The 25,123-nt window shown below is 42.2% G+C and overlaps 1 protein-coding gene across 5 annotated transcripts in view; it reads right to left on the bottom strand.

The window, feature by feature from the left end:
• Window positions 1-25,123, bottom strand: part of CGNL1 (cingulin like 1) — a 157,229-nt gene that overhangs the window by 75,701 nt on the left and 56,405 nt on the right. For 4 of the 5 annotated variants that reach the window (XM_027067351.2, XM_027067349.2, XM_027067348.2 and 1 more), the window contains exons 2-8: window positions 22,466-24,059; window positions 21,584-21,678; window positions 19,852-19,957; window positions 16,385-16,486; window positions 15,694-15,842; window positions 14,154-14,289; window positions 5,064-5,276 (exon numbers count right to left, since the gene is read on the bottom strand). In XM_027067351.2, the coding sequence (XP_026923152.1) occupies window positions 5,064-5,276; window positions 14,154-14,289; window positions 15,694-15,842; window positions 16,385-16,486; window positions 19,852-19,957; window positions 21,584-21,678; window positions 22,466-24,043 (2,379 nt within the window). In that variant the 5' untranslated portion in view covers window positions 24,044-24,059. The remainder of the gene's footprint in view (window positions 1-5,063; window positions 5,277-14,153; window positions 14,290-15,693; window positions 15,843-16,384; window positions 16,487-19,851; window positions 19,958-21,583; window positions 21,679-22,465; window positions 24,060-25,123) is intronic. The other variant, XM_027067350.2, reaches the window with a different exon arrangement.

Raw genomic sequence — 25,123 nt, forward strand, 5'->3', positions numbered from 1 at the left:
ACTTGACAATGGTTCAGTAAGTAAACTTATAAATGTTGCATTTACATATAATACAAATGGAGACGTGAAGGATGGCAAGAGTCTCTCACGTTATCTCCATTCTCCTTCCACTTCCCCTCATCCACTCATCTAAGACATATTTGTTGCTTAACTGCTGTGTGCTGAGGCCTTGAGATGGCCTAATGGCCCAGAAGTCATGTTACACAATACAAAAGTAAAAGTGGCTCTTTTAACACCCTCAAAATACCTGTATCTTTTAGACACAAATCAGTCCTTCGAAGATCAACATTAACATTATGAAACTGCTCTCAACAGACAAGATCTGGTCATTTTCACAAGAAACAATTTAAATTCATAAATTAGACCCTAAAATAATCTAATATGCCTTAGGACTGTCAGGACTCAAAGGCCATCTCTCTTTTGTCTATTCCTGTCCTCCAAAACCATGTATTGAACACCTATTAAATGCCACACACTGGGGATGCCTAGTGGAAAATGATGACAGTCTTGAGTATGAAAGAGAAGAAAAAACCTAGAACAAGATTTCCAGCATTCACCAGTCCCTAGAAACTGTAAGGTCCAAGAAGCAACCAGGGAACTCCTTGGAGGAGCTAGAAATCTGAAAACACTAAACTGTTTGCACCTGTCTTTTGCACGAGGAGTTGAAGATGGAAAGGGGTACGGATGAAAAAGAGGAGCTATCGGCTTCATTTTTCCACCAGACAATGGTCATTCACATCCCCACTGACTGTCCACTGACTGTCCATTTCCTCACTTAGATTCTAGCAACTTCCACAAACCCAAGAAGAGACAGAACATTTCACTTTCAAAACCAGAAAGAGTATAAAAGGACATAGCACAAAGAAGTAGCTATGAAATACAGTGTCAAAGTCCTTAAGGGTCCTTTGGAAGAATGTTTGATAGAAATAACCCCCTTTTCTAACAGATGTCAAGTTCCATTTCTCAATGGGAAGGGAACTCAAGTAGCTCACCTAATGACCCAAACCACCACTGCTTGGAGGGGAAGGTACACTTCATTTTGCTGCACAAGGAAACACCACAAAACCACAGCACTCAGGGCTCAGGTCATCATCTCACGGTTTGTGGGTTCAAGCCCCGCGTCAGGCTCCAGGCTAATGTGCAGGGCCTGCTTGGAATTCTCTCTCTCTGCCTCTCCCCTGTTGATGCTCTCTCTCTTGCTCTCAAAATTAATTAATTTTAAAGAATTAAAAACAAAAAAAAACAAAAAACAAGCACTCATGAATTCTCATCTGGTAAGCAATCATTCTGTTCTTAAAAAGGTGTAGCTGCTTGGGTCTACCAAGACCACTCTTACAGAGTGTCTACCTGGAATACCTGTAAAATGTTCTTAATACAACTTGGCGGTTTTTACCAAATGTTCTAGTAATTTAAAACTTTTTGCACTCAAGCTCAGGCCAGGATGAAATATTTGTTATTGGACAACAATAAAATAGCGCTTTAGGGGTTTTGGGCCCTGGGGCAGTGACAAAAATTAGAAAAACTGATGGCAGGAAGTTGGGCTGCCTCCTAAGACTTATCAAGGACATAAACTTTTTAATGCAATGCAGTTCCTCAAAGAAATGTCAGTTTTTAGTCACAGTGGTGGATAAGTCCTTCCTCTGGGACAGCAAGAGGCTAAATGCTAATGCACACATTTAAGAAACAAGATACCAAATTAAAATGTTGTATTTAAGTCACTTAAGTGTCTGACTCTATTTCAGTTCAGGTCATGATCTCACTGTTCTTGCGATCGAGGCCTGTGTCAGGCTCTGAGCTGACAGCACACGGCCCACTTGAGATTCTCTATCTGCCCCTCCCTCCCTCTCTTACAAAATAAATAAAATAAACTTTAAAAAATTATATTTAATTCACTCTCCTCCAAGTAGTTAATAGAATAACCTTAAAATTCTATTATAGAATACTCACATGTAAATAATGTAACAAAAGGCAGCATCTGTCTGCTAAACTGACTTTATTTTTTCCATTAGATATGATTCAGTCACATTTGTTCAGCAACCACCTTCAGAAGCACAAGCTAAACAAGAGACAAAAACGCAATCATGATGCCCTTTAGGAAACTACAGGGAAACGTAAAGGCAACGTACAGAAATTCAGAGTAACAGAGTTTCTTCAAAGACCTCCCCCATCACCATCGCAGAAAAGCCAAGAGTAACTACACAACAGGGACTGAAAACCCAGTTATGAGGGGAATTTGTCATCTACTTCCTTTCACTCATCAGATTACGCAGATATAACTGTGTGCCAGACACTGTGCTAAACTCAAGAGACAAAGGTCACACATTGGCAGCCTGCAGATGAGCTGAGTTTGGTCGATATCATTCTTTTCTTGCTAATTTAAAAGTCGGAAGATCTCACATCAACATCCAGATATCTGAATTCTTTAAAAAAAAAAAAATTGAGAGATGATAACATGGGGCAGGATTCCTTTACTGACAATTTTCAACAGCAGTAAAGAAGCAACGAACTCTACGGCAAAGGGCACACTTACCAGTTTGCCACAGTCTCCACCGTGTCCTACTGTCCCCCCAACAACACACCCAGAAGTCCACTCATTCATGTCCTTGCCTGGGCCCTGAGGTACTTAAGTTTTCCACTCCTACTCCAGGAAGAAAAAGGAGGGATAAAAATGTCCCTTGTGCTTCTTTAAGAAGCTTAGAGTCTAACGAAGTCGCAGACATGATGAGTTACAACATGGTATCATAGAAACTACAGAAGATGAATAACTAGGGAGCAAAAGAAACCCTAAGAAAGGTGCAATTAACCCCACCAAGGGGAGTGGAGGTATCCAGTTGCCATCACAGGGGAGAGGAAATTTGGGGAGGGTCTTGAAGGATTCTCAAGGGGGTAGTCTGGCAGAAAAGTGGACGGAGGTCAGCTCCCATGTACAGAAAGGTGAAAGGACTAAGAGAACATGGAGTTTTCTGGAAACGGGGTTAGGTAGAAAAAGGGCTTCTATCACCTACCACAATAACAACTTGGAACTTAAATGTAGCAATGGGGAGCCAAGAGAGCCTTTAAGCACAGGCTGACATGATCAGATCTGTCCTTTCAGGGGAAGATTCTGAGAGCACTGTAGAATATGACCTTGGGACAAAGAACCTTGCTGGCACACACCCCTTTGGATGCTGAGGTGCATCCCTTTTTGGTTAGTTTCCTGCTGCTTAGAAACCCTACATTCTCTGCCAATGATACATGTCTTGGTTAACTCACTTGTTATTTCTTTCGCAAACCCATATGGGTCAACCAAGTTATCTTTCTTAAACTGGCATAATTAAAATGCTATACTTGGGGCACCTGGATGGCTCAGTCAGTTGAGCATCCAACTTCAGCTCAGGTCATGATCTCACAGTTCATAAATTCAAGCCCCACATCGGGCACTCTGCTATCATCATACAGCCTGCTTCAGATCATCTGTTCCCCTGTCTCTATGCCCCTCCCCCACTTGTCCTCACTAAAAAATGAAACATTTTAAAAAATGCTGTACATTAACATACAATACTGACCTTTGAAAGAGTCAAAATGCAACAGACTATGTCTCTACAGATGATCTTGATGTCATACAACAAAAATGTCCTCTTTCACCTACCATGCTTCCCTTCCCCACTTGCACTATCTGTGAGAGGACCTACAAGCTTCTAATAACATATCCTGCATCTGATGCGTGGCACAAATTTAACTTTCCTTATATTCAGATCACTACACATATGCCCGAAACACCATCCTCAACTACCGTTCAATGAATAAACGTTAACTCGAGCTTTGATGAAAGGTCTGAACCTGATAAAGACATGTGGGTTCAAAGGAGAATCCTCTTACTCGGTAGCCGACTAGCACATCCCCCATGAAACAACAGCACAGAAAAGCTAAGAAAAAGGACACCAGGTTGCTGCGCAGAAAGAAAATCAGATGGAACAGACACATGCCCTCAAAGCAATGAAAATTAAATCAGTTTCCATTTTCTCCTTCAAACTAAACCTAATCTCCAAAAAAAAAAAAAAAAAAAAAACCTAAGGCAAATCAATGAGAAGCTCTTTAAAAACTATCTCAGTTATAACAACCCCAAACACACTATTTCCCAGACCTTTTATTGTTATAACAAACAAAACCATCTTTCACTTCTTGTCATTTGCAATTACCATGCCATAATTGAAAATCAGTGAATCACTATGGAGCTTAGGGGAGAGGGGGGGCCTACAAGCTCAGAGCTGTCGCCATAATCATCACAGAATAAACCAACAGTATCAAGAGTTCTTTCCTCATCCTCTTTAACCTGTGCATCGCAGAGACTCTAAAAAAACTTTATACTCTGTAATTCCCCTCATTCCCTAAAGATGGCATGATATTTCAAAGCATTTTCCCCTTCAAAACATTGCTTTTTCTCTTCTTCAACAGCCAAGATGAGGCCTGCACCAGAAGACCTCAACATAATTTACAACCTATGTTGTAGGAGCCAAGAATTCAATTAAGAGAAAAATTATCTCACAAGGGTCTGGGCAATTCAGCCAATTAGCCCTGGTGGAACTCTGCTAAGAAAGAACCCAAACCATTTAACAAAAGGCTTCACAAGTCAAAAGGAACAGGCTAAGGCAGGGGCAGGGGTCAGGATTCCAGAAATCTGGGTCTGGTCTGCAATCCTGTCGCAAAGTCACCCAATGCCCTCGGCCTCCAACCCTTAGGCACACCTGGAGGGGCCCTGCTGTGTGCTCTGCAAGGGGCTCAGTTCCCTCACGGGCCTCCAAATCTCAGCTCAAATAAAGGCATTATGCAGGTCCTTAACAATTTTTAAATTTATAGACTCAAAATGGTCAACAGCAACAGGGCTGAGCTCATTATTCATGATCAAGCTCTATTTCCACAATCTGATGAAACTGAGTTTCACTCTGTAGTGAAAAGAAAAACAACTAGCACTGGCGTAAGCAAGGCAGTCTCGCCCCTTCATCTGTCCTCACGCCACACCCTCACTCTCTTGTCCCGGGCCAACATGCCCTGGAGTCTGACCAGACCTGGCTCAGCAGACTCACCTTGGTGGCCTCTTCTACACTCTCCCTCAGGGCCTGCAGCTCAGCATCGTACTGCTCCTTCAGTTTGTCCATCTCCAGATCGTGGCTGGAAACCTCTTCCTTCAGGGCTCCCTTCAGGGCGGTGAGTTCACGCTCCCGCTTTCTCAAGAGGTCTTCCTGCTCCTCTTTGGCGATGAGCAGATCCTGAAGATCCTGTTTTGCCTGTAAGAGTTCCTAGAGACAGAAGCATGAACAGGGAGGTAAGGATTAAACATCTTTGCTGAATGGCCCTACGTGTCCCCTCCAGTTGGGTGGCCCAGACGAACGGCCATCCTCTCAACCTGTCCTCTCTGACTCTCTCCTCACCATCGTACACACCAGTTTAGACCATCTCCTCCTCATCCCTTTCACTCCTCTGACGCCATCATTCCCCTAGATTTGTTTGCCTTCGTTTTGAGATTTGACTTGAAGGAGAAAAAGGGAAACTGATTTCATTTTCACTGCTTTGAGGGGGCATGTGTGTCTTTTCCATCTCACCTCCTTTCTGTGCAATGAATGGTCTGTTGCCCTCACAAAGGGCTCACGTGTGCTGTTGTTTCACTGGGGGACATGTCCACTGTGTGGGCTCACTTAACTTCACGCCCCCCGTGGGGCCCTGCGCGTGGTCAAACCCTTCGTTCACAGCCCTGGTACTGGGAGGACTCTGCCCAGTCTCCTGTCGCACTGGGGCAAGGCACACACTCCCATTTTCTCCTCATTCACTGCCAAGAGTTCCTGAGAAAAGTCACAAAACTGGGGCAACACGTTCCACTACAAATCGCATTACCTAAACCCAAGCGTGTCCTGCCAAAAGTTCGCATTCCTTGTACTTCACCATCTTTGTCTCAGACCTACTCGGCGATCCTCAAGTTCAGGACACTCCTCTCCTGCAGACGCCCCCACATCACACTGGCGGGACCCGGATGCGGCTGCCTCGGTGGCCCCTCCACCCCGGCTCTTCTCCGCACACCCAGCCCCCTCCCACCCGCAGCCACTTCCCACACCACGAGCTGCCCCTTGCCAGCCTGCTCCAGGCCTTTCCTCCATCAGTGATCTGTTTCTCTGTCACACTGTCCTTTTCTCTTTCCTTGAGTCTGTATTCTTTCCCTCAGGGCACGAGAATCCACTGGGTCAAAAAGCAACAACAACAACAAGCTTTGCCACTAAATTTTTAGAAAGTGTAATTTCTGTCCACTGTGCTTCTTGACCACTTAGTCACTCTTTAATCTCTAGCTACATGGCCTTGGATCCTACTGTACTAAGACTGTCCCCTCCAAGGTCATAGTGACCTCTTAGTCAACAAGTCCAGGCTTCTCCCCGGTCCTCACTTTTCTCCACCAACCCTTCTTTGATCCTCCCAACCTCTCTTTAAAATTCTCTTTTGCCCTGCAGTTCAAAGACAGTACTTGCCTGTTTTCTTCCCTCAGGCTGCTTTTCTATGACAATCTTCCCTGGCTTTTCTCTCCCTCTTCCCAAAAGCTAAGATGATCCCCAAGAATGCAACTTTGCATTCTTTATTCTTTTTTGGCAAGCTCATCGGTTGGGTTTTTTTTTTTTTTTTCCCAACTATTCATTCTAAGTAAGTAACTCTCAAACCTTTACCTCCCAACTCTTATCTGAGTTCAGACCTGCACTTCCAGTGACCTGCCAGACACATCCATCTGGATGTCCCACGGGCACCTAAGATTCAGTAGGTTTATATTTTTCAGCGAATTCATCATGTTCCTTCCTTTCCTCCTCCTTTGTTCATTATTCTTTTAAATGGCACCACCTGCTTGGGAGCTTAGAAGCATCCTTGACCTCTCTTGTCCTTGTCCTTCACAACCAAAATGTTAGCTCTGTAACATCCTAGAGATCCTTTCCCTCGCCTCCCTGGTTTAGGCTCTCCTGCCACCCAACTACTCACGGCATCCAGTTGCTCACCTGTGGCCCCTATGACGTGATCCTCTGTCTCAAGCGCCCTTCTTCCCTCTCAATCCCACCTGCCTCTGCCTTTCAGAAAATCCCTGAAGACTCAGAGCAGGATCTCCTGCAAGAAGTCTTCCTTGAATCCCCTTCCTGATACCCATCTCACTCTAGCGGTGTGTCTCAGAGCACTTAATGCTTTTACCTTGCAGTCCACAGAGATTATTTTCTTTCCTCCCCTGTTAGACTGTCAGCCCCTTGAAAGAAGGATATAGATTTGACTGTATTTTTGGTGCAGAGATCAATGATATTGGGAATGTGTCTGTTCTGAGTAGAAATAAATTCACACATGCAGCAGGGCAGAAGTCTGGAGATGTAAAAATTCTAAACTGGTCTATTTTTTCACTGGTGGCTTCTGAGTAAATACACATCCTGTTCTCTTGGAATTCCTGGGGAATCAGAGGAATGGCTGCCACCTGTGGAGCTGAGGCCTTGGCGATGATAAACTACTTTCCATTCAAGAAGTATGTCGTTGATGAGGGGATGAAAATATGACTGACGATGGAATCTCTTAGCCTTTTCTCTGGCACATGCACATGCATTGAACCAGTCCCAGGGTAGAGCCACATGGCACAGACCAAGACTCAGCCCTTCAAAAATCTCGCTAGCAGGCACTGAGAAGCTCAGAAGAAAGGTCAAGAGATTCATCCAGGTAAATAAGGCAATTCTGGTTCTTCCAAAGCACCAAGCACAGAACACATATGCAAATCTTATGAAAATATACCCCATCCTGACACGCACCAAAGGGGACATCCTGGTGCCGATGCTGCCGGCCCCTTCTTAAGGGGTATCAGAACCCCACCCCCCATCACTGCTGTGACTGGCCACCCCATCAGGTCTTCCTGGGCTTTCTGCCAGCCTCTAACAGACATTGTGGTTCTAACTCCACTTCCTCCTCTTACTCTCACACATTTCTCAATTGTTTTGATGATAAGGCAGTTCCTCTTCCCACACTTACCTTTCCCAGGATGTATCTGGGCTTTGCGTTGCTTGGTGTGCCCTGCCACCAATGCATGTCAAGAACCTAGGTTTCTATGGTCCATTTTACACCGACGCGCCATTATCTGCGGTCGTGGCTTTGCTTAAGTGGCCTGTGTTGTACAAATCCAATCAGATTACACCTCACCCTATCACTTAGCAGCACTTGAGGTTTTCCAGGGTAGAGGCCAAAAAACCACGAGAGATTTCAGAAACTTTACCCCATCGCCTCAGTATCCTCATTTCCAGTTATATCAAGCCAAAGAAAGCAGAAAAAGTATATAAATTTCAAAACGTAAGTAAATACCCATCAGAGGTGACCATGCCTCTCTAGAGATACCAATCAGAAAACAAAGGAGAGCTTTGCCCAATCAGAATCAGCCTTTCAAAATTCATATGCATTCAGGCTAGGTGCAGATAACAAAGTTTCCAGGAGATAAAAGCCTAGTGAGTATGAATGTATGTGAGCAGGGAGAGGCGACAGATGTGATTGTGCTTGGTACATAGTATATAACAGGAACTGTGGTAAGGATTTCCAAAAATCCTAAGAGATGAATATTCAAGGCAATTAATATTATTCTTATTCATAGATGGAAAAAAAAAAAAAAAAAAAAACCCTGGAGCTTTGAGACACTAACATGCTTACATTCACACAGCTTAGAGGTGGAAGATTAGAACACAGACTGGATACCAACGCCCCTTCTCTTAATCACACAGCCTCTGCAAGCCTGACCACAAATCTACACACTCAAGAGGGGCTGAGGAGCAAACAATTACCCTGTGCTCAGTCTCTCAGCTGCAAATGGAATAGAACACTGGGTATGGCTGGAAGTGCCTGTAAGGAAGTCCACCTCTTTAAAGAAAAGACACATGCCCGGGGCACCCGGGTGGCTCAGTCAGTTAGGTGTCCGACTTCAGCTCTGGTCATGATCTCACGGTTCATGAGTCGGAGCCCAGTGTCGGGCTGTGTGCTGACAAGCTCAGAGCCTGGAGCCTGCTTTGGATTCTGTGTCTCCCTTTCTCTCTGCCCCCAACACCAACTCATGCTCTGTCTCTATTTCTCTCAAAAATAAATAAACATTAACAAAAATTAAAAAAGAAAACAGACATGCCCAGAACCAGGAAAGAAAAAAAGCTGAAAGAAAAAGAGAAGCCCACTCTGGGACCTAGCTGTTAGCAGCAGCAACAAGTGGCTGTCTGGAAAGCAGACATTCCAGAATATCCACAGCAGCAACTTACTTTCCATAGAAAGCCTCACTCCACACACCACCTATTGACAGGTATTCCAGGTCAACCTGAGAAAAATGCTGATCTCTTCTGTATAAATGTTTCCCAGAAGTTCAGCAGGGGTCCCCATCGCTGGCCCACACTCACTGAAAGGATACGTAAGGGTTTTGTATCAAAACTGTAGCTGATAGGAATTATGTAAATTTTGTTCTCAGAAGAACAGCCTAGAAAGCACATCACAGCTGATGAAAACCATGATTACTTTTTAGTACTTTTTGATTAAAATTTGTGTAATAATTCAGTAATATCCTGCAAGTTTAGAACTATTTAGAGACCTCATTTCTGAGCACAATCTATCCTCGGATCAATATAATTTCAATACCAGAGTATTTCAAGTACTTGCTCTTGGCAAATGCCAGGGATAAAACATTACCAGATTCTGTTGGAGTGAGGCCCATCTGTCAGCACTGTAGGCTCCCATCAAAGATGATGGTTGGTAATTAGAAAACTCCACTGTCATGCACTTAGAGAGAGGTCTCACGTTCACCCCTTTCCCCCAGAATGGAGGGAAATGCATTCACAGACAAAGGAGTGGCTGAAAACTTGTCCCATAATCATTTTTGTAACCTGAATTTTTTTTAGAAAGTTCAGAACCATCAATTGTTTAAGAATAACAAAGTCATCTTATTTTTGGTCAGTTATATGGCTTATCCTAAGCAAATTGTATTTTTTACTATTTCTTTCTTTCTATCTTCTTTTTAGCCATTTTATTCTCTCCTAATGTTGCTTTACTGATTTTGTATTGGTGCCCAGTATTATTTAACAAAATGTGAAGTATTAGAAGAGATTTCATTAAAAATCTTATGGATTGTGGCAAGCCTCACAAAATAAAAAGCCTTCAAACTTTTTAAAACATTTAAAAGCAGAAGTGTTTAAGGTGCATTGTGTTTAAGAGCCTGTTCTAAGCTAAATGCCATGGAAAACTTGGCCATAACTATAATCTGTTATTGGATTCCCCCAAGCCACTTTTTATTAAGATATGAAGAATAAATTGAACGTGACAAAGAGATAGGGTCTATTTTATTAGTGGTATAGAAACCATAGATCAGGTTTTAAATGTTGCTGACAAGTAATAGGAACTTGATTAAAACAGTAAGGATGAATTTCCAGAGGAGAAACCCACTTTGGCACAGAGAAGCTAACTGTACCCCAACAAATCCTGCAGAAAGACAGCAGATAACAGTCCTCCTGTTACAGGAAGAGGCAAATAATGAGAAAGCCAGCAACACTGGGAACATCTGTAAGAGCAGATGTGCTCTGTTTCCTTTCTGTGTCTCTCATTACCAACCTGAAAACACATCACCAAAACTGAGGTTCATATGCTTATCCTAGTTACCACTGTAAATAAGTCACTAAACTATTTGATTAATTAAATCATATTCATTAATATACACTCAGTACACTGTGCTTAAAGAGGCAAAGAAGCACGTGGCTCAAATCAGAATTATCCCCTTTTCTTAAAAAGGTGACAATTCTAAAAAGATTTAAAAACTGAAATTTATTCCTTTGCTCTGTTGCTTAGTGCTGTGCTAGGCAAGAAATGGGGGAGGAAGCAAAGCCAACATGTCTTTGAATTAGCCGGCTAGAAGAAAGGGACAGAGACATCTGGGTGGTTCAGTTGGTTGAACATCCAAGTTTCACTCAGGTCATGATCTCACAGCTAGTGAGTTCGAAACCCACATCAGGCTCTGTGCTGACAGCTTGAGCTTGAAGCCTGGAGCCTGCTTAGGATGCTGTGTCTCCCTCTCTCTCTGCACACCCCCCCCCCCCACTAATGCATGCACATCACTCCTCTCTCTCAAAAAAAAAAAAAAAAACCTTAAAAAAATTTTTAGAAGAAAGGGACAGATACAGAATAAAGCAAGGTCAAATGTGCTAACATGAACCTAAAAGGATACAGCATACCAGATAAAAAGAACAACTAACAATTATAGGTTTAATTTAGTGAACAAATTGAGCAACTTAAAAGACTTCCCAACAGCTAACACCTTCCTCTTTTAGAATAAAGTGTCCATACAAGAATCATAGGATTCATGGCAGTCTTTTTTTAAATTTGTTTGTGAAGCTACATTTTTATTGAAAGCCATAAACTGTTCAACGACATCATTTCTGGAAGCTTACCCTTAGGAAATTTTTCTAAAGTAGTAAAAGGATACATGTGAAAAATGTTCAATACGTTTTTACGTAATTGAAAATAAAGAGAGAAACAATAAATATAGAAGGATGATGAAACGTATTACGGTTTATCTCCTTAAAAGATGAACTATGAAGACTATAGAGTATAATAAGGAAAAGTGTTTCTGAAAAATGAACTTCTAAAAGCAGGTATTGGGGCACCTGGGTGGCTCAGTTGGTTGGGCGGCCAACTACAGCTCAGTCATGATCTCGCGGTCTGTGAGTTCAAGCCCCACATCGGGCTCTGTCCTGACAGCTCACAGCCTGCTTCATATTCTGTGACTCCCTCTCTCTCTGCCCTTCCCTGCTTGCTCTCTGTCTGCCTCTCTCTCAAAAATAAAAAAAAAAACACAATAAGAAAATTTAAAAAATGAATAAACTAAAAGCAGGTATCAAAGCTGCAGGGGCACTATAATTGTCCCTAAATTACAGAAGGGCAGATGAAAGTTCTCAATGGATAGGAAGGCAAACAGAAAACGCAGAAAAATAGTCATTAAAGTGTGCGGAAAATGTTTCCACCACCTGTCCGTTTCAAGATTTCATTTTATGATGTTTTAATACTTCAGGGACAAATACACCCATTTTCAAAGCCTCATTCTAATGCGCCTTGTCTTTGTAACTCAGCCCTCTGAAGAAGGCAGCACCACGAGAAGCAATCTAATCCCACAAATGTGGTTGGCTTTTAAGATAGAGGTCATTGGATAAAAAGGGAAATAGGTGCTAAGGAACAGGCCCGAGGCCTGTTTGGGAGAAAAGGTCCAAACAGAGACAGAGAGATGGTTGTGTGGGGAAAAGAGAAGAGATTTCCCCCTGCCCATGTGAAAAATGAATCCATGAGTATGCCTATCCTGGGTGGCCACAAGCTCTCTGCTCTCCATCGCTGCCAAGTCATGGGGAAGAGACTCTAAGTTCTAAAGAGCAAGAACTAAAATCCCTCCTGGGCAATTACTCCAAAACCAAACAAGGAAGGGGGTGAGTAAACACCTGACAGCTGACACTTACAGGCAGCCAGAAACTTTAACTCCAAGACAGGGGATGAAGAAAAGACCCAGGTCCTTAGGGGGAAAGTGGTAGAAAATAAAAATTAAAGGTTGACAGGATACCTTTATTTTTTTATGGGCTTTTTTTTTTTTTTTTTGCATCATTCTAAATTTTGTATCATTTATTTGTGGCTGTTCCTATAAACCAACGCTTATAAGGAAATAAATGTCAAAACTATGCCAAGAATACAGGTTATGATAGTATTATAGCCAACATCAAAACATCTAAATGAGCGCAGAGATACAAGTTCTGTTTCTGAGCCTCGATTATACCCAATTCCCAACAAAACAATGTCAATGTTCATAACCTATGTGTGTATCTACCACCTCAACAGAATGGCAATCTAATTCAGGGGAGAGATAATGATGGTCTTTGGAAAACCACGCAATCATCAACAAATGTTAAGCAGTGGAAAGAGTCAACCTCATCCACTGAGTCATGGATTCAGAACAGCTAAATATTCAGTAGGGAATATACTCATACGGGCAAAAGCCAGATAGGCAGCCTATGTACACAGCAAATATATTCATTCATTCACTTATTCATTCATTCATAATGCATCCATCCAACCATCCATCAAATATGTGCTGAGTGCCATATGTCCCAGTCACAGGTACAGCTATTGCAGATAAAACACTAAGCCAGTCATCACCAACCCTGCCTCCTACAGCTTACAGTCTTGTAGGAGCCTTAAACAAAAACTTAACTGTGATAAGTGCTGTATGGGCACTAACATCTTTAAAATGCTTTCTCATAATTAGTATTACTTACAAAGTGTTTTCACCCAAAGTTTAACCTGAATCTGTTAGTGTTTAGATCTAACCTCAAATTTACTGGCAATGCACAAGATAGTGGAACAAGTTAATGGACCCCATAAGGAACAATCGGACAAATCCAAAATATGGGCCATTGGTCTGGTCTCTTCCAAAAACCAATGGAATGGAAGAAAGCTGGAAATATGCACCAAAATCTATACAAAGACAAACTCAAAGAGAGAAAACATTAAAGCAATATGGGATTCTAGGTTGGATCCTGGCTTGGGGTATGGAGGAACAACTATAAAATATACTTGAGGGACAACTGGTAAATTCTCAGTAAGGACCAGGTATTAGCATTATTGTTATATTATAGGAATTATTAATTGTTTTAGGCATGATAATAGTATTGTGGTTATAACAAAATTCCCTAATTTTTTTAAGATGCATGCCAAAGAATTTAGGAGTGAAGTGTGGTATTATCTGTAATCAACTGTGAAATGATTCAGCAAAGACAAACAGATGGACAGATGAAAAAATAATGGGATAAATGAAGGGACAGATGAAGAAATGGTAAAAGTATGGCAAAATGTTGACGACTGTTGGATCTGGGTTGGAGCTCCATGGGAGTTCATAAATTGCTCTTTCTACTTTATTGTATGGTTGAAATTTTTCCTAAGACAAGGTTTAAAAACTATTAATCTAGAAGAAAATAATACTGTGATGCTTTTATGGAATCTAGTCATAGGCACAGTGCAGCAAATACACGTAACAGACTATGGCTCATAGTATCCAGTCTGCCCCACCTCCACCCATCCCATCCTCTCCAGGCAGATGCTTTCATATCAGCTGATCCCACAGTCCCCCTTACCTCAATCAGAGCTCCCTTCTCCCTGTCCTCGGATCGTTTAGCACTGTCCAACTCATCATGCATTTCTGAAAGCTGGTCCTGAAGATCTCTGATCTCAGTCTGGTGCTGTTCCCGTTCCATCTTCACCTGGAACAGTCTGGCAGGGAAGGAAGCCCATTAGAGAGACTCTCCTGGGCCCAGCTTTTTTTTCATCCAGTCTGACTGTGGACCTTAGGATGGTCAAGCAGAGTCATCTAAAGCCCCAAAGAGCCTCCCCTGTTGTCCATTCTATACTGAACAAGGCATCACAAACCAGAAAAGGCACTGGTGAGAACTCATGACTTCAGTCTAACTTGCCTAACAAGAAGACAAATGAGAACTCAAACCAATGTAATGGGAAAGGTTATACAGTGACCATTTCTCCCCAGAAGGAAACCACAGGGTCCTGGAATTTAGACAATAAGATGAGAAATTGACCCCCAAAAAGCACAACCTCTTTGATAATGCCTTCACCAAAGCCACCCTATTCCCTACCTCCCACCCTACCCTACCCTACCCCCAGCCCCAGGAGAACTGGCAAATCATGGCCTATTGGCCAATCTGGCCCACAGCCAATTTTTGTAAATAAAGTTTTATCAGAATATAACCATGCTCATTCATTTATATATTGCATATGGTCATTTGCACAATACAATGGCAAAACTGAGTGGGTTCAACAAAGACCATATGGCCCATAAACCATAAAGTATTTACTATCTGACAGAAAAAGTTTGCCAACCTCTGCTCTAAATCAAACTGACAACTGTTTTACCTTTTTATTTTGTAAAGTCTTTACTATACCCTAAATTTTGCTTTTTTCTCACCAATTCTTCCGGAATTAACCTCTAAGAATGCTTTAAAAGCAGAAACTACATCATCAAAATAGCAAGGGCAATTAAATGATTTTATTATATAATGTCTTATTTTTCTTGAATTCCCTTCTAGATTTCACCCCCACTTAAACCTTCACTTAAGGTTTCCACCATGTCCACAGAGCTTCATAGCATTGTACATTTTCGGACACTGGTTTCAGATCCTTTTGTTGCAGATTTTAATATGACATAATGACAGGGCCATCTTGGCTTTGACTTTCCCTCTCCGCAGACTCAACAGATGCATAAGCACTGGTCAGCAACACTCAGGAGAAAATTCACCAACTAGGAGATTACAGAAGTGATATGATGTGCTTTTTAGAGGCTGGGTCCAGATCCCTCAAGAACTCTGTCTTTAGATATCAACACTCTGTATTCCCTGCTTCTCACTTATCTGCTATGAAGAGCCACTCTAAGGGGCTGAAACTTGACAAGGCATTTTTTAAGGTATATAAAGATTTTTTAAATTATTAACCTTTCTGCATGTGTCACCAGTTTCTCCATTTTAAAAGGTTAAGAGGGAGAAAAGGAAGGGTCAGCAGCCCCTATTAACATCTGGAAGGCTGGTTGGTATTAAACGGACAAAAAGATTCTGGCTACGTGGGATGCAAGAACCCAGGAAGGGCAGAGGCTCTTGGCCCGGGACTCACTCCTCCAGGTTCTTCCGGAGCTCCCCTTCACTTTCTTCTAGTCGCTGTTGCAGCATGGAGTTCTCTTCCACCTTACTGTCGTGCTGGCCCTGGAGCTCTTCCAAGTTTGCTTTCATCCTCTCTCTCTCTTCCTTGATGTTCTGCTGATTCTAATATAAATACACGTGATCTGAAAGTACCTCCACTCAACACTAACGCAATCCCACAGATTACCTCGAAACTCTGATGGACTCCATGGCTTTTGCACTTACTTATTAGAAAACTTAATCAAACTACATCATTTCGCATGGGACTTTGCAACTGGAAAGAATATTAAATATTGAATGAGCTGTAATATGTCTAAAAGAACTATGAAGACAGCTAAACCTCGGTCTGCTATTTCTATCACTCATTTTGGGTATTTTATATGCATTTAAGTTTCCTACTGGCCTGCCTGAATCCAACAGTGTTTCACTCTGTCAGAGCAAATGGTGTCTATATGCTTTGGTTACTTAAAAAATAGAAACATAAAAATTTCTCTGGACAGCAGGAGCCAAATATACAGAAATTTTTACTCAGCGGTGAGAGGAATGTTTCTTTTGGGGACAAAAAAAAACCTGACTTTCACTTCACTTGGGCATCCCAATGTGCTTAAAATATTATCAAGCAAGACAGAAATGTCAATAATAATAACAAAGGAAAAAACAGGTACCTTGACTTCTAGCTGAAGCTGTCTCTGAAGTTCGGCCACTTCTGTGGTCAACTTGTTTTTCTGTTCCAACAGATCTCTGACTTCAGACGAAGAATTAGAAGCCTATAATTATTGCAAAGATTCTCTAATGTAAATGTTCAAGATGCTTTATTTTCTCCGTCTCCCAAAATACAATCTGAGCAGTAACACCAAAATCTTAAGATCCAATTCAAATGTAAATCCCTATAGAGAAAGGGACGCAAGGAGACTTTCTGGGGATGATCAGAACGTTCTGTATCTTCATCTGGGTGGTGTGTGCATGGACACACACCTCTGTTAAAAACTCAATAGGGGTGCCTGGGTGGCTCGGTCGGTTGAGCGGCCGACTTCGGCTCAGGTCATGATCTCGCGGTCCGTGAGTTCGAGCCCCGCGTCGGGCTCTGTGCTGACAGTTCAGAGCCTGGAGCCCGTTTCGGATTCTGTGTCTCCCTCTCTCTGACCCTCCCCCGTTCATGCTCTGTCTCTCTCTGTCTCAAAGATAAATGAATGTTAAAAAAATAATAATAATAAAATAAAATAAAAAAACTCAATAAACTACACAGTTAAGATTTGTGCAATTTACTGTATATGAGTCAGATGCCAATAGAACAATATAAAAAGATAAAAATAAATATTTGTTGAAGATTCATCCACTGCATAAAGTTATACCCAAAGCCCACGTCTCTGTGTCTCCGAGGCCCTTCACACAATCCATCTATTACAGAACTTCCATGACATTGGGACTTACTGCTCCATAACCAGAAATTTTCTCACTCTCTGCATATGCCTGTATACAAGTAATAAATAAACGGATGCTAGCTACAATGGCTTTCTTCTTTTGGATGCTACATTTCCATAATGAAGACAGATATAACAAAGAGGGATCTGATTAAAGAGAGCCTATTAGAAAATATCATCTCTGATCTGAGTATGAATATTAATGATCTCTTTTTGTTTCTTCCATGGATACAATAACAGGAGATGCTCTCAAAAGGATTTGGCAAAAATCCTATAGCAAAGTGGCTAGAAAACTACAAAGGGGAGTCAGGAAATGAAGCTAGAAAATGCCATGTCCTGGCTCTCCTGCACCTGAATCCAGGTGTGAGCTGTGTATAATGAACTTGGAACGAGGTACTTCCTGACTTACTCCTGTGAAGTTAACTGAACCCAACAGTCAACAAAAACACAAGACTTCCTATTTCCTTAAGCAAAATGAGAACAATCCAATATGGAAATCTAAATCCAACTCATGAGAAATTGTACATTGTTCTTGCCCAAATGAAAACTCTACCTGCTCTGCTGTTTCCAACATGGTCTTTCCTTCTCTCATAGGAAATCACTTAGCTGACACCAAAAAGATAAAACTCCCAAGCCTTTGCCTGCAGATAATCAGATTCAGAAATAACAGGGAGAGATGGAGAGTAGAAAAGTATGGGCAATTCAGCAGTCATGGTGCTGTGATCTCAGCCAGAAGTCGAAGAGCTATGGTTCATCTCATCATCTCTGGCTTCATGCGCCAGCAGCCTAACTGATCTCCCTTCCTCTTACCTTACCTCTCTCCAAAAGCTGCAAAAGGAATAAATTTCTACAAATATGACACTATTCATTCCTGTTCAAAGTCCATCAATGATGGCCCATCACCTTCAGCCTAAAATGTAAACTTATGTGATATCCAAGGTCCTTTCTACCTGGCACTTCCTCCCCATATCCTGGCTCTCTGCTCCAGCTACATTAAACTACCTCCAGTCCCCTAAACATAGCAAACACACACCTCTTTATATTTGTTCATGCTGGTCCCTCTACCTAGAACGCCCTGCCTTCCCTTCTTCTCCCAGAGCGTTCTTTACTCTTTTGAGACACCATTAGTGTCCTGGATTCTAAAGGGCTTAACCTAACTTCCCTAGTTTGATCCAGATCCCCTTAGTCTGTGCCCACAAACACAGTCTCAACATCAAGACCAAAGATGTATGTTTCACCCAAAAAATATGCCAGTGAGTGAAAAGCAAGACTGACAGCGATAATTTGGATTTAAGAGTTTTAGCAAAACACTTCAATTGTAAGAACTATGGAGAACCCCTGAAGCTTGCCTATAAGCATGGTATATAATTCAAAGATACCCCTGTGGGAATAATGTATGTATGTAACTGTTCTACTGGATATCATAACAGCAGTCATGGGTTAGCTGAGTGCTGAACAGTAGAGAGAAGAGGGTAGCTGATGCCTGAAAACATCGTATACATATGTTTCCAAAGTTACAAAGAAGCTATAGACAAACTTCCTGTGACTTGTCTCTGGCATTTTCTTTCCTTTCCATGCAGAATTCCCCAGGAGGGAAAGAGAAGACACACAAGCAACAAGTGGATGTCAATTCAGGTGGTGCAGGGTTAAGGAACAAGCTTTTAGTCATCCCTCTTAAATGTTGCTTCCTCTCAGGGCACAAGGTATGTCTGACATGTAGCAGATGTTCATCAAATATGAGAGGACTCTTCTAACAACAACAAAAAATCTCCAAGTCCCAACTGGAATTCAGTATAATAAATAGGAATTTTTTTTTTTTTTAAAGAATTTGGCCCCAATCCATTCCTTCCTTTCTCTCCCACCCATGCTGGTTGACTTCACCAGTCTCTATTCTTATTCTCTTGTTCTTATCCTCTTATTTCTTACTCTCTGAAGTTCTAGAGCTTGGGTCCAGTTCACACTTACCTTCCTTCAAAACCTTGGAATATGTTAGGGTTCTCCATTTATGATTTCAAGTCATTCTTCCTATTCTTTTTTTTTTTTTTAAATGTTTGTTTATTTTTGAGACAGAGACATAGAATGAGTGGGGGAGGGGCAGAGAGAGAGAGGGAGACACTGAATCCAAAGCAGGTCACAGGCTGCAGGGCTCGAACTCATGGACCATCAGATCATGACCTGAGCTAAAGTTGGACACTTAACTGACTGAGCCACCCAGATGCCTCATTCTTCCTATTTTTATTTTCTCTTTCTAAATTTCACTACCTATTTGTTTCACCACCTGTTTGTCTCGTTATAGGTTTTTTTTTTTAATTTATTTTTTCTGAGAGAGAGAGAGAGAGAGAGAGGCAGAGACAGAGGGAGACACAGACACAGGCTCTGTCAGCACAGAGGCCGACCCGGGGGTCGAACTCAGGAGCCTTCAAGCCATGAGATCATGACCTGAGCCAAAGTCGGCCACTTAACCAAATGAGTCACCCAGGAGCCCCAATATGCTATTATTTTTAAAAATAAAATATCTTAAAACCTTTCTGAAAAAAAAGTTGGTGCATAATAATAATATTTAAAGCATGGTCTTCCATCTTAGGTCCTGCTCACAACTCGGGTAACTTCCCACTTACTGCCATAACCAAGTGTACAGGCTGAAGAAACAACAATTTGTTTGCCATATTCCAAGTTAAATGCCCTCTACAGAATACAAAACTCCAATTTACTTGATTATTTCCTTGTGTGCTCCCTGCTGCTCGAGACTTTAAAGTCTGGATTTTCTCAAAAACCAGGTTGACCTTCCGTTTAGTTGCATCATCATTATCGGTGCTTCTGGAAAACAGGCAGCAGGAAGAAAAAAAAAAAAACCAGTAAGGGGCACAACCACGGTTCTCAGGATACTTCAGATGCCAGGACACACAAACAAGCCGTTTAAGAAGATAAATTGCAAGAGGTATGAATTAATTAAGGCTGCAGACAAAACCACTGAGGGAAGAACAGGATGGATGGCGTATTTCTCTTCCAACACCTTGTTACACGTTACCACTCAATTTGGGAGAAGAGCTCCTATTCCCAAACATGTGAAAGAGATATACCCACATTCTAAGCCTGGAGAAAACACACAGTGAAAATGTACTAATATGTTGTTTGACTCAAATGACTGATTTCATTCCAGCAAGGAATTTCTTCTGTGTGTGTCCCTCTCTCACAACCCACAGTCACACACTTTACTTTTAAATCTTAATGCTAAGAATGATCTACAGTGATTTTAACTGGTTTTTATGCTGTGTTTAAAAAAAATATATCCCCCAGGCCAAGACTGTCAACACCGCAGCTGTCTACATTTTCACAGGTAATGATCAGAGTTTTATTAACTTCTACCACACCTTCTATCACACATACCTGGCAATTAGGAAAATTTTAAATAAGTTTCCTTAAATAGCCACCTCCTATTAAAGTCTGTCTCCCCAGTCTCTCAATAAATCATGAGCAAAAAAAAAAAAAAAAAATTAAAGAATTCTAAAAATCAAAAGTCCTTCTCCCTAAATCTTAACATGGTAAAAACCTTCACAGAGAGACACCAATAACTAGTTCTTAGCTAAAAGGATCTCTTCAGTTACTACCTCTCCCTCACCTCAAAAAAAAGAGCCCATCTCTTATACTCTGAACCTATTTTGTCAGCTTTGTATTACTGATCTATATTTGGAAGGTACGATGCAAAAATACGAAGGGTTTGATACCAATGGGTACTTGTTCAAGTAAGTGACTTGCAGTCACATCAGGCTGTAAAGTTTTTTTCCTTTTTAATCCTATCCGATGAGACAATGGAAACAGAAACTGCAAATTCCTGACTTAGTATCTAAGCAAGGACTGAAAACCAGATTACTCAAACTCAACCTCCAAGATAAGTATGTGAAAAGCACTTCTTTTAAATGAGTCATACATGCTTTAAAAATCATAGAAGTAGGGGCTCCTGGCCAATGTCAACTCGGGGGGTGGGGGAGGTGGTTTTGTTTGTAACTGCGATTAATTGATTACTACTCTGTGCATGAAGAACTCAAGGTGGCTGACTTAGTTGAAAACCGAAGAGTAGATATTCTTCCCATCTTTGAACTTCTTTTTAAATAAGAAAAAGTCATTTGAAAAACAGGGGTGCCTGGCTGGCCCTGTCAGAAAAGCATGTGGCTGTTGCTCTTGGTGTCGTGAGTTCGAGTCTCACATTGGATGTACAGGTTTAAAATAATTAAAATACATATCACATATATTCATCATCCCCTTGCTCTTCACACTCAGTACCCAAGACTCAAATACTGTTACGAAAACTCCAGCCATTGAGTCCTAAGCCTCAATAGTTCACACAGATCAGAAAGGCAAGGCAAAACACAAGGTCTCAGGAGAAAAAAATCAAGACCCCACCAGAAAAGACAATACTTTGGTCCTTTAAGGAATATCACTAACCCTTCTTTGAGGTAATTGTAAAGTATCTGCTTGGCCGTCTCCTCATTGCTTTGTTGAGTGAGCTCTTGCGGGCCTTTCAACAGATCTGGTGTGGCCTGGAATATAAAGGCTGTTATTAGATCACAGGATGGAGTTTCCAGGAAGCAGGCAGAAACCCTGAAGCAGAAGCTTCCAAACACCTTCCTACTTGCCAAAAACAATTCCTCAGGTAAGGATCCTCATTATAACTGGCTCCACCAGTTAGTAGCTCTGTAACCTTGAGCAAGTTACTTAACTTTACCTCACCTCAATTTTCTCACCTGTAAATGGAGATTAATCGTACCTACCTTCACAGAGTTGGTGCAGTCCTGTAATATGTAACAAATAATGGCTGGCACTTAACACCCTTATTAGCACTTTTATCACTATCATTATTTTTTATGGGTACTACCAAAACACTAAATATATCACTTAAATAAATTCCATCACTTTAGGATTAACCTAATTCCTCAGGCCAGGTATTAACCCGGTCGCTCAATTTCATGAGAAAAATCAGTATATCTACACAGACCTCAACACTGAACCTCTGGATGGAAACAAACTCTGCACACTTTGAGATCTCACACATAGGCTGACAAAAAAAAAAAAAAAATCAAGCCTCTCTGTACTCTGACAAGTCCGTTTACAGGCAAGACCACAGTGGGATTCTCGGTGTACTGAACTGACTTGGAAAACCATACAATTGGCAGTGGGTTGAAAACTCTGCAGGGGAAAACTAAAACAGTGTTGGATATGCAACTGCTGATTCAAGATAGAGGGTCTGTGTTCCCAGAGCCTCCTGCAGCATGAGGCTGCAGAAGGAATGCAAAAAGAAGGAAAGAAAGAAGGACCCACTAGCATCACCTGAGTATCTGAGGTGGAAGTAAACGTCTTCACAGAAATCTTCTTGGCACCAGAGTCAGGCGAAGCTGCTAGCGGCCGATTCTGTAACATCAGCGTAGTGGTGGCTGTTTTGATTTCCTCCTCCTTTTTACTTTGTGCTGGGAGGGAAGATGCATGCGTGTTTGTACTCTCCCGACCACTTCTGGTTTCTGGAACTTTCCCATCTTTGCTCTGCTGGGGAGGCCTGAGGGGGGCCCCCTGTAGCTTCGCGAAGGCACGGCCCACGCTCTGTTTCCCACGGTGATCCTGAGCAGGTGACCTCTGCGGGCAGACCTGTGACGGGCGGAGGAGGTGTTCGCTGGACTTGCCCAGGTTCCGGCTAAATTCACTCAGGTACTCGGAGTTCCCCTGGAGACCAAAGGGAAAGGCACTATCCACGCTTCTGGACCTCTTCCTGTCTTCAGGGTTGATTCTGTTTCGCTTCCCAGACCTTCCTCTCCTCTGGAGCCCAGATTTTTGGTCAAACTTTTCGATCAATTGATCCACGCCAGGAATGGATCCTGTATCAATATCCCGCCCAGTTCCTGGCAAGAAGGGGATGTACCGTCTGTTTTCATGACGATTCACATTGTCAGCATGGATGGCACATTCCTGATCATCAAGTAAAAATCTGTACAGAGAGTTGGCTGAAGTGGGAGTTGCCGATGAGGAAGAGGACCTCCGGGACCGAGCTCCATCCAGGACGGGTCCCGCGGAATCCTGTCGCCGGAAGGGAAGCACGTCCGGCCTGGCTTTCTTGGTTTCGGGATGGGTGTGTGGGCTGTGGGCAGTTAGGGACCTCCCACTGGGGGAAAGGGCCTCCTCTACCAGCCCCTCCTTGGTGCAGCTCTGAACATTTACGCACACTGAGGTCTGCTTCTTGGGGTCATCTATGACCACAGAGCTGCACAAACGAATGGCTGTCACGCTGGATTTGCCCACATCTTCCAAAGGAGAGCTGCTAGGCTGTGAACTACTAGGTTTGGGGAAGCATGTCCAAGCCTTCTTATTGTTGGTACCTTCTGTTAAAGCGTTTAACCAATTACTCTCAGGAGGCTGGTGATTTTGCAAGTTCAATTCATTCTTTTCAGGGTCGTAGGGCTGCAAAAGCTCTGGATGCCGCTGAAAGTTGAGCATGTGAGATGGCTTCACCGGCCCCTCTTTGCCTTCTAGAACCCCATTCTTGCCCTCAAAGAGAGAGGATTGTTTCAGGTTTCTTACAGGACCAGGTTGGGCATAAGGATTTTCTGGGAGCTGCAATTCTGCGCTGTCCTCCTCTAGCACAGACCCGTTGCTGGAATGCAGAGGCAGGTTATTTATCACTGGAGATGGAAATGGTGGCCCGTTTTCAGAAAAAGACGAGCCTGCTAGACACCGCTCTGTGTTATTCAGGACGATATAGGGGTGGCCATCAATTCCCTGTACCCGAATACTGACACCATAGGAGCCTGCCTTAGAGTTCTGAGCATTCCTTGATTTTTTGCCATCATCACTTGCGAGTCTCAGATGGACACCATATTCTTGCTGCACATGTTGATATTCACCGAAATACAGCTCCATGGTTCACTGGTTCTCGCTACCAGGAAAAAACAGGTAAAAAGAGGGCATTAGGTACGAATCGTATCTGTTTAAATGAAGATTATGAGGGGCAAGTTCAAGAAGACACAAGGAGCAAGGACACTTCAGAACCAAACGGTCACCCAAACAGGCCTTTCCGGATGAACCCTGGCCTCTGGGTGGAAGGCTGGCATACTAACCTGACGCCTTTGGCATAACTTCCTTACTCCGTTTCTAGTTGACAGCCTGTTCTGGTTGCTTTGGGTTTTTTTCCTTAGTTGGTTTCTTCCCACTTTATGCTATTTATTTTTAACCAATAGGATGTTCCAGTTACCAGCATTTGAGAACAAGGTACTTTTCCACAGAACAATTAAGAGCTAAGGAATTCTGATGCTCACCATTTTTCTTTTCTCCCGTACTATTATTGACCTTCTTGTTGGAATAACACTTTCAACCTTTTTTATGTACAGCCTTGCTTTGAAATCTTTATCACTATTTATTTGGATATAACATTTAAAACATTTTTGACTTTGTGAGGCTGACAATCAGAGAAAATGATTAAAAATAACTCTTCATCATCTTTTCTTACCAAAAGGGCTCCAGTAACACATTGATCTGAAAAATGTTATAAAACACTGAGGACTCAGGGCCCTTTACTTTGTGATGTATCCTAATGCTAAGAATCGGGTGCCATCACCTTTGGTGGGGTGTGGCCACCATGTCAGAAAGACCGCACACAGATGACCGGGAAGGACACCCAGCCCACCCCACCCTCAGAGACCTCCCACCAGAAATACTTCCACCCCCTGAAGAACTCTGAGAGCAAAGAAGCCCCAGGAAGAACACTAGCAACCGGTCACAGAGAACAGCTGTGTCATTTCTTTCACTGCTAGGGGCCTTTTTCAGTTGTCTTTCTATTCTGGACTCAGTCTGGCAGCACATTTTCTGAGAAAATCATCTATCAGATCCACATTTTCAAATTTATTTGCACAGTTTTTTTTTTTTTTTTTACAAAGCATAGATCATTTCATCTCTTTTTTATCTCGAGTTATCCACTGTCTTTATTTGTGCTTTCTTCACTGG

Source organism: Acinonyx jubatus, chromosome B3 (assembly GCF_027475565.1).
Source record: "Acinonyx jubatus isolate Ajub_Pintada_27869175 chromosome B3, VMU_Ajub_asm_v1.0, whole genome shotgun sequence".
Taxonomy (NCBI): Eukaryota; Metazoa; Chordata; class Mammalia; order Carnivora; family Felidae; genus Acinonyx; species Acinonyx jubatus.